The sequence below is a fragment of the Sinocyclocheilus anshuiensis genome, unplaced genomic scaffold (genome assembly GCF_001515605.1).
Source record: "Sinocyclocheilus anshuiensis isolate Anshui unplaced genomic scaffold, SAMN03320099.WGS_v1.1 scaffold3, whole genome shotgun sequence".
NCBI lineage: Eukaryota > Metazoa > Chordata > Actinopteri > Cypriniformes > Cyprinidae > Sinocyclocheilus > Sinocyclocheilus anshuiensis.
In genome coordinates, this window is record NW_015548205.1 from 917,632 (window position 1) to 928,307 (window position 10,676).

Consider the following 10,676-nt stretch of genomic DNA (forward strand, 5'->3'; position numbering starts at 1 on the left):
TTTATGTGTGCATTTATTCATTTATTTATTTATTGAATTCGAAATATAAACTCGCAATTCCGAGAGAAAAGTCTAAATTGTGTGATGTAAACCGATTTAAAAAAAAATAAAAATCTGAATTGTGAGATATAAATGTGCAAATTTCAGAAAATAAATGCGAGAAAGTACTACACTGCAAATCTAAGAAAAAGTTTGAATTGCGTGATATAAATATATTGTGAGAAATAAACTTGCAATTCTGAGAAAAAAAAGTTGGTAGTGTAAGATTAAAACTTGAAATTTTGGGAAAATAGGCAGAACTGTGAGATAAAAATGTAAAATTGTGAGAAAGTCACACCTGTGTTGTCGCGCAATTCTGAAAAAAGAAAAGGCTGTATGGTGAGATGTTAACTCAAAATTGCGAGAAAAAAAATAACTATTATAAACTTGCAATTTCTAAAAAACAAAAAGTCAGAATTAATTTTTTTTTTAAAATGTAAGGAAAAAAAGATTGAATTGCGAGACAGCTCAAAATTACCTCAAAATTGCGAGATATAAATTCGTAATTGCGAGAAAGGCGGAACTATGTTATAATCTATATATTAAATATATGCTTTAATAAAATAAAAAGTTAGCATTTGTGAGCTATAAACTTGCAGTTCTAAGAAAAAAAGGCAGATCTGTGAGCAATAATAATTACAAAAAAAGCATAATTGTTTAATCAAAATTGCGAGAAGTAAACTGGAAATTGTGAGTCAGACTTCTCAATTATTATTATTTATTTTTTTAACTTATTTTTTCTTATATAAAAGGTGCTTTCAGTTATGTTTTGACCAGTGAACTCACCCCTGGATTGGACTCTTGTTGTGTAAAATGTGATGAGACATTACAGTTTCATGGGGGTCGCCATCTTTGATTTTTCTTTAGTCACTGTCACTATGGTTACAGGTGATAGTCATGAATAGAATTTGCAGACAGTACTTTCTGTGAACCGGACATTTCAATACTCACACCTGTAAGTACTGTAAATGTGGTTGTCAATCCCAAACACTGACAGTCTGAATGTTGCTTGTAGTTCATTTCAGAGCCAGCAGGAAATATTTGGTTCCTCACAAAATAAATCTTTTAATGTAGCGCACAACTTTTATTTTACTTGCCTAATGGTGCTTTTTGTCATTTTAGACAAAGGTAAGTCACGGGTTTGAAATGACTGGGTAAGTAAATTATTCAAATTGTCTTTTTGTGGTTAACTGTTACTTTAACAGAATGGTATTGGCAAGTGTGCACAAACATAAATTACGGTCTACAAAAAAAGATATGAAGAAAAAAATAAGCCATTTTAAGCCATGTTTTATGGATGTTTTGCAGAGACACAGGATGGTTTAATTGAACGTTTCAGATGCCATCATCTGCAGTCTTCTTCAACCTCATCTTCCAGTGCTAGCTCAAGGAAAACATTTATCATGAGACTTTATCCACACTCTGTAATAGTCAACCCAAAATTGGGTCGCAGGTCAGTTCTGTTAAAAACACTCATGACAGTTTGTTAATGTTGGCAAATTGGTTGCAAATTCATATAGCCTCACTCATACATTTCCGTACGTTTTGCTTGCATCCACTGATGGTTGGGTTTAGGAGTAGACCTTCATGCTTACTGTCATTCAAAAAATTGAATCCATACGAATTCATACCTTGTAAAATAGTTGTTGTTGTGATAGACATGAACAAAAAGACTGACAAGTTCTACTCGTGAAATGGTCACATTTAATGAACAACTTCTCATTTTATATACATCTATAAAAAGAACCCAGATACAGGTTACAAGAATCTAAAGCTAATACATACATTCTTAAATAATAAACTTTTCTCATGTTAAAGATACATATCATAGTTTACAAAATATGATCAAGGAAAATTAAGCAATTATGAAGGTTTGAAGAAAAGGAAAAAAAAAAAAAGCAAACCACAAACAAATAAAAAAATCTACGGTTCTAAAATTATATTTTATTCAATGATAACCAAAACAAAGCAAAATAATATTTCTTGAAGAAGGTAGTATTAAATTGTGATACTGACTAGAAAAGTCTGCAAAAACAGATGGTGAAAGGCAAAAAGAATGAAAAGATGTTTCTGGACGGTGCTTAATCTTCAGATGGTCTGACATGACACATTGTTCTTCCTGTTACAAAAGGCGGTCCAGAACAGTCCAAACCAATTTGTTATTTACAGTTTCAACTTCTCTGTGTTCAGGGGCCAAAAAAAAAGATAAAAGAAAAATAAGTAAACAAAAAGAATACAACAGATATCAAATGATGGCCTTCAAAATAAATGTTACTCCTCAGTCTTTGATGCTCGTGAAGATTTCGTACTGCCAGTTTCAATCCCTTACAGACACAGGCTTGGGGAAGCTAGGGATCATGGGAAAGAAGAAAAACCAGTCCAAGTCTTTGGCATGATGAGTTAGCTGTATGTCGTGGAAATCGATGTTACACAAAATGAGCTTTTTCTGCCCTTGGAACAGTTTGAATGATCGAAATAGGGTGAAAAATCTTGTGACAAACAAAAATGAGGTGGATGCATTTTGTTTTGTTTTGTTTGTTTGTTTTCTTGCCAGGCAGGTGAGTCCCGTGTCCCCAAATCTTTTGCTCCCCTGGGGTTCGGTTCCTGTGTCTGTGTCTGGTCTTCCATCAGCTGTCATCGTCAGAGATGTCGAAATGTTTTATTGTTCTTTTGTCTTCCTTTTGAAAATGTCAGCGTTTATAAATCTTTCTAGGTCTTTTTTTCTTTCGTGAGAAAAATAACTTGAATTAAATTATCAATGCACGATATCTATTAACATGTGCAAAATAGAAATAGAAGACTCCTCATTTTTTTTTCCACAGGAATGAAGCTTACACATCTGAAAAAGAAGAAGAAAAGAAAATACGTTAGCTTTGTGCTATCATTCATATATTTACTTCAAGGGCAAAAATATATCTTGCAAAAAAGTTTAATGATAACTATAGTATCCTCCAAAATATTTTGTGTTACTATTTAATTATTATTATTATTATTAATCATTTTTATTATTTTTTATAATAATAATAATAATAATTATTATTATTATTATCATTACTACTACTATTATTATTATTATATATTATTACAGTACGATTGAGACTAGTTATAAAATAGATAAATCTAAATAATATTGTAGAAAGTTTCTATTAGAAAAGAAAAACTTATTGAAAAGCTGAATGTTTAAAGGAACTCAAAACATGTATAACATGTAAATTATGATATTTTGACAGAAATGACTCTGTACTCTCTACTCTGCTAAATAATAATAAATATTTGTGTGAAGAAAGTTTATTTTTAGAACCACTGATTGTTTGCATTCTGACATCATTGCCTGACAATTAAGCACATTTCCCCCCAAAACTAATTGTACTCAGCTATATTGCAGCCAGACATCATTTCTATTAATCCCAGTAGTGTTTCTCTTTATATTCTCATTATCAAAGTAATTGTATATACCTACCATTTATTTATTTGTTTGTTTGTTTGCTATAAAAGTACAAAATCAGAATGGCCCTAAAGTAGGCTTCATTTTCTTTACACAAAATAGTTTAATATTTCTTTCTGATTTTAGGGTGAAATACGACCTGGACATGCAGTTGACAGGTTTTGTGCGAATCACCCATATATACCTTCTGAATCCTGGAACGGCTGCTAGATTTATTCACCATGATAGTGTAACTTCAAATAAATGCCACAGTCGACTCCTTAAACGAATTTGAAAGCATTCCCCAACAGAGCACTTTTATACAGCGGTCAGCCTATACAGCATAAATTACCAACACAGTATTGCAAATGAGAACAAACAGGGGCCAATGAAAACAATATCCAAATGGCTCCGACTTCATGCCAGTGGGAGGATGTAATCGGTGAGCAGCCACCCGTGATGTTGCCTTTAATTTTGTCTTGGCCTGTTATGGACTGACCAATTAAATCTCGCTCAGAACAGCTAAGTGTGGAGGAATAAGGCGAAGGTATTTCAGCGTGTACGTGGCCGTCTCGGGAGGACGAACACATCCTACCCCCGAGGCGCTATCATACACTTCCTCCTGCCTTCCAGCTCCATGCATGAGCTTGCTTTAATTAGAGATAGGCTCGTTATGCCGTGTTGCTGAGTTGGAGATAACAGGAGTGCTGTAAACATATGGCCCGAGCGCTAATGAATCTCAGGCTTGTTACTCGACTCTCTTCTCCTGCTTTCTGACACGTGCAGGGGATCGATGAGGTTTATGTGGCTGTAAGCAACAGTAACCGGGTCCGTCCCTCAGTTTCTCAGGGGTTCTGGGTGGATTGTGCTGGTCTAATGAGCCGATGGTCTCTAGTTGGGTGTCCTGTATTGTAACGTGCTGTCAACAATCTCTACAGTTTTTTTTCAGGATGGAAGCCACACTGAAACGGTGTCTAAGAGTGTCCATTTCACATAATTACCAGAAAACCCAATAGTCTTTGTTTTGAGAGTGAAACTCTTCCAGTAGTCTGCCGATATCTAGTCCATTAGATGTAGTACTTATGACTGTCAAGAGCGATACAAAATCACATTCTGGAAGTACTGTGAGCACTTGGAAAACGCATAAGTCTGAGCGGAGTTAAGACCACCACCTCCAAGACTCAAACCCAGATCCACTAAGACCTAAATCAAAACCAGACCCCCTAAGACCAAGATCAATACCAGACCCGTGAGACTACGATCCATACCAGCCTCCTTAAGACCCAGAACAATACCAGACCACTTTAATACCTACATCACTACCACATCCCCATTTACCCAGACCAGATCTCATAAGATCCAGATCAATACCAGAACCACTAAAGCCGAAAATATACTTCTCTTGTTCGTGTTCTGCTCGGGCTCACGGACTGTTTGCATGATTACATTTTTGTCATCAGTTTTGTCTGATGATATCTGCGCACACCGTCCTAGTTTTTGTGTCCGCGTGGTCTTGTGCACAGACAACAGCGCATGTGGGAGTGATTTGAGCCCTTGAAAACAACGGTCTAGAAATGGAGCTTTAAGACCCAGACCAGAGCCCCTAAACCAATACCAGCCCACTGTGATCCAGACAAATACCACAACCCTAAGATCCAAACCTAGACAAATACCAGACCCACTAAGATCTAGATCAATAGCAGAACCACTAACATCCAGATCTACACTAAGACTAGACCTCTCAAGGCCTGCATCCAGACTAAGGGTGCATTTACACGACATGGTTTTTTACTAAAAAATATATATTTTAGTCCATTCTTTTACACGACAACAGCATTTTGGGGGCCTAAAAAAAGGCATGTTTTAGTACTTTGTTGTCGTGTAAATGTACCTTAAGACCTGAGAAAATGTTGTCTATTTCAATGAAGTGAATCGAGAGATTGGTACATTTATTGCAAAGTTTTTGAAGATTTTTTTGTAAGGCATGTTTTAGTACTTTGTTGTCGTGTAAATGTACCTTAAGACCTGAGAAAATTTTGTCTATTTCAATGAAGTGAATCGAGAGATTGGTACATTTATTGCAAAGTTTTTGAAGATTTTTTTGTAAATGGGCTGAGTAGCCATTCTTCTGAATTCTTTCTAAGGGTACGGCGATACAATGCCAAGTAGTGGTTGAGTTAATAACCACTATTAGTACCTTGGAAATAGTCTGTTGTGTCTTGTCTGAGACCCAGATCCTGATTAGAGATGCGGTCACATTTACCTTTATAAAAATGCAGTCATTCCAATAGGAAACGATTGGGAATTTCACATGAGGGTGAAAGATTTCCCCATGCAGATTTCACAACGGGCTCAAGTTGGTCTTGTTGATTCGCCATGTTGACCAATAGAAATCTGCTTGGTTTGAAAATGATTTTTGTGTGAGCTGTGCTTCATGCCTTACTGCACTATTGACAATGAACCTTTTTGTCTGCAAACCTTTGCCAAAGATTTGCTAATGTGACCACGATTCAAGACTAATTGAACATTTATACAGAGTTCTGGCATGAAACTCTAGATGGCGCAGTCCGATAGGTCTAACTCAATCTGACCTAATGACATCATTATCACATGGCACAGCTGATTGGTTCTCTCCTGTATCGGTAGCTAATGAGCTCGCTGCTCAACGTTCAAATATATGACTAGTACTTGCTGTAGCAGTTGCAGCTTGCTTCAGAAACCCTCCACCTTCCCCAGCTCCACCTGTATAGATCTGCTACGAGGTGATTCATGAATGCTATATGGGGGTTATTTCATGTATGTTATATTTGCAGCAGCAATATTTCTTACATGCTCACAGCAGCATGTTGTGGATGTATTGGCAGTAGCAATTCTCGGTACTTGCTCTGCCGCAGCAGCAGCGTAGCGGATCTATTCTGCCAAGACCAAATACATTAACATTGTCATGTACATTACCATGCCAATCCCTCCGAGAGTTGTCATGACAGAAATATGTTTTGGTGAACTTTGGGTTTTTGGCTTTGAGTTTTAAAACCCAAATCAAGACACTGAGTAATGAGACCCAGACCAAGGATTATTTTTATGTGGTCTACAGAGGTCTGAAGACCAAAACCACAAAATCAAGACTCTCAACTCTGATAATAAGGGGAACGAACATTACACAAATTTGGTTAATCACCGAGTTACAATATCTCTTCAATAAACTATGTGCATAATGACTATTTGTTCGTTATTGGTGTCTCAAGTTTATTGTGAGCTTGTATTGTACATAATTAGGAAAAGTGTAGTCCAGCTGCATGAATAATGTGGTAAGCCTCTTATGATTTATAAATGCTATTTCAGAGATTATGCTCATACATTGCTCACTGTTCATGCCTCATGCATTGTTCACATTGTTTCACCGAAAGCTCATGATCCTTTCTCACATAAGCACAGTGAATGAGATGCATGGAAATAGCATTGCAGTGAGGTCACGCACCACATGATGGACAGCAGGACGCAGGCCAGGAGGAGGTGGGTTGACCAGAGAAGGGTGGAACAGGCCGCTGTGGGTTCACCCACTCGTGGTGCGGCTGAAGGCGGTCCAGGGGTGGTTTCTGCCAGGGGAGAAGAAAATGGTCATTATTTCTAAGTATTTCAACAGGAACGGGTTTATACATCCACAGTTCAGGTACTAAATATTAATGAATGACATGAAATTACATTTTATTAATCTATTCATTTCTTCAAAATATTTAAATGCTATTCATGCATGCAATGACTTGAATACAATAAGCATTCTTTTAAATGTATTATCCTTTTCTTTCTTTCTTACTTTTGGCTATAAAGTAAAAAAAAAAAAAAAAAAAAAAAAATCCTCTTTTAGTGTGGTCAAGCGGTGCAACCAACAACACCAACACCCTACATATCGTGACTATAAGTCAAGGTCAATAAGTCTTTTAAAATATTGAATAGTTTGACATTTCTTTTATCACTAGGCAAGGTATTTTCAGGTTATTAAATGTCATGTGGTGCAACCATGTCGATGCATCCACAAAAAAATAACATTTATCCACTAATAATTCTAAACCTTTAGAATTATTAGTAGTTCAAGTTCAAGTTCAGTTTTATTTCTAGAGCACATTTAAGCATGAATAAAGCCCGACCAAAGTGCTGCACAACATACAATAATATATAACAAGGAGAAGATCAGTAAACAAATAGAAACAATTCAAAATCCATACAACAACAAAAGCAGATTAAAACAATTCAAAGGCACATATTATTACATGTTAAAAGCCAGAGAGAAAAGATGTGTTTTAAGATATGACTTGAACTCAGATAAAGTGGAAGCCATTCTGATGTGAACTGGTAAGTTGTTCCGTAGTTGTTAGTAATAATTAAGATACAGTATACACATTCATATATATTCATAGTGTAAGAAAAGTATTGTATTACTTTTTTCTTTGATTATTCCACTTTTGCTTGATGGTGTATAGACATTAAATGGTAAAAAAGTCATTAAAAATTAAATGGATAGATGTTGGAAAACATTAATAAAATGTATTTAATATTCACTCACCCCTAACAGTACACAAAAACAAAATGAACTGTGATTGGTCACTTTACATATCAGTTAGGCAGTCTCTTCCTGTCTAAGTGGGCGGGCCTTTGCCCAACTATTGGACCAGACTTTAAACCAAGAGTCAAAAGTCTGGTTACATGAGACATTCATCGCAATAAAATAAACTTTATATCTGTAACTCGCAATACAACAGCATTAGAGCAATATTTTGAGTTAACTAAACAACTGCTCCACCACCTCCTGAACATGTTCTTGTTGCGCTATTGTAAATGCAATTGAACTTCACAACTGTAAGTAGATATTAGTTATTGTTTTAATATTGCCTGTTTATTGTATATTTTTTTTTTTTGTGTGCAGTGTGTGTGACGATGTGTGAAATAACTCCATAAAAAACATTTCCGATCAAGTAGAAAGAGCTGTCTTGCGCAATGACTCATCTCAAATTAAGCAAATAAAATGCTGATATAACAAGCCAAGGAGGAATTATTACAAGGACGTTCTGCTGTTTTACCTAGGAGAAAAGAAAGAAAAGCTTTCAGAGAGGGAGTTTTGACACACGACTTACAAAACTAGCATGCAATTCTGCTGACTTTTCGATTCTTTCCTCCGTTCCAAGTATAGTGTGGATTAAATACGCTCAGTGCATTAAGGGGGTTAAAAACTCAATACCGTCTGCTGGATCAAACCGAGCAGGGCAGCTGTCACTAGATATTAATTCTAATAACAGTCATAAGTTGTCAGTGCTATTTTAAAACAAGATGTAGATAGGCTATCATAGGGTTTTCAAGTCAAGATTCTCTTTGTCCGCCCCAAAAGGACCACAGTATCAGTACTCTTAAATCCCAAATGGGACGCAATGAAAGTAATATTGCATATAGGCTATCAGAGCTTTAACTTTAAATATTGTTGTGTCTTTTTTGGCCAATGAATCATTGAAAATACAAACATTAAAGGAGTTTGTAACCATAAATGTGCAAAAGCATACTAAAATTAATTACTGTTGATCTGTACTTTCTGCAGACTGGGTTGACTAACACTATGGAATCCCAAAAATTGGACTCTTTTTATTATTATTATTTTTATTTAAAAAGTGTTTTGCTTTCATCTGTCATCTCTGACGACATTTTATTTATTAATTTTAATCAGAGAACGATTTCACACTGGTTATCTTAGCAGGGTAAAAAACAAAATGTTTTTTCAAATTAATTATTAAAAAAAAAAAAAACTCCCATTCTAATCACTCATGTGTTCTCCACTGCAAAATAAATATATTTTTACATTGAATCTGCACTTTATTGTTTATGATGAAAGAATTTGCAAGAGTGCAGAACTCAGAGTACACTCTTAAAAAAATTATATTGCAACAACCCTAATGTGAATGATGGGGTAGCGGTACAGTCCATAAAATATGTTGTACAGTTGAGTACTGCACATGGATCCATAAACTGAGGAGACGTGACTTTGAAGGCTTCTGTGATTGAGGAGATGAAAACATGGTCTTTAAGATTAAGTGGCATTCGAAAGCCATTTATTTCTATCATATGATGTATTTCAGGAAAACAGAATAGTCAGGGAGAAAAAAAATAGCATACTTTTATTCCAGGAACTGATTGGATGGTGAAAAGTGGATGTAGAATGGATTGTAAAGAACAACTCTCAGAAGGCTTTGTGACTGGATGCCGAATGTTAAAAGTTACCAAGACAATCTTAGTCTATCTCATTTTGTTTTCTGCTGGATAAATGGACTGAGAGCTGAGCACAAGTTGACCAGGAACATGTGCTGAAAAGGTAAACAGGCTTGATTTGAGTTCATACTGACCGAGCAGACTAAACATGGCTTTTGCTGGTGTCAGATTAAATGTGACACCTCCTTTTTAATTTTCATCCATCAATTTAACAGAACCTGATGTCAATTCCTCATTAACCTCAGAGTGCATCAACTATTCATTTGTTGTTGAAGCTCTCTGACAGCAGAGGGCAGCGTGACTTTGAGATGCAGGGCTACAGACACTGTCTCCTCATTATCAGCCACTATTATTGTTTTATGAGAGAACAGAGATCATGGAGGGCACTGCCATTACAGTGAATAGGAGAGTAGGTGTGCGTACGGTTGGCAGCTCATGCATACCTGGGATAATGTCGCTCTCGGTGGTGGAGGTGATGGGCTTGGGTTCCTCCATCCAGGGGGTGGAGTGGACCGCCACGCTCCAGTCGCTCCAAGTGCCGATCTCCATGTCCTTGGCCGCCAGTTGGATGATGTACTCTTTCCCTGCGTAGGCATCCGTAATGGTGTGGGAGATGCTGTCAGAGAGCTCCACCTGTCAATCAATAACAAGAGAGCCAATCAGGGATATGGAACTTATGGGAACGATGTGTGCTGTTGAGATGATTACATACGAGATACACGCCATGAAGAATGTTTCATTAGAGGTGTTTGTGGTGAAAGGGCTGATCAGCGGTTTTTGGGTGAGTGAGGGGGGGCATAGCTAACAGGAAATGATAGGTACAGGGGTGGCTTGAGTTTATGATGCACGCTGGATTTGAACATGCATCTTCCACATAAACAAGATGACATTTCATTCAATTTTTACATGAATACAAACATTAATATAGGAAAAACAAACAAATATATAAATCAATAAAATTGAA

The 10,676-nt window shown here is 36.3% G+C and overlaps 1 protein-coding gene across 1 annotated transcript in view; it reads right to left on the reverse strand.

The window, feature by feature from the left end:
* Positions 1–1,976: 1,976 nt before the first annotated feature.
* The window catches only part of LOC107653481 (ciliary neurotrophic factor receptor subunit alpha-like), a 53,860-nt gene continuing 45,160 nt past the window's right edge, over positions 1,977–10,676 (reverse strand). Inside the window, exons 6-8 of the mRNA XM_016440202.1 lie at positions 10,156–10,345; positions 6,942–7,059; positions 1,977–2,878 (exon numbers count right to left, since the gene is read on the reverse strand). Coding sequence (XP_016295688.1) covers position 2,878; positions 6,942–7,059; positions 10,156–10,345 — 309 coding nt within the window. The 3' untranslated portion in view covers positions 1,977–2,877. The remainder of the gene's footprint in view (positions 2,879–6,941; positions 7,060–10,155; positions 10,346–10,676) is intronic.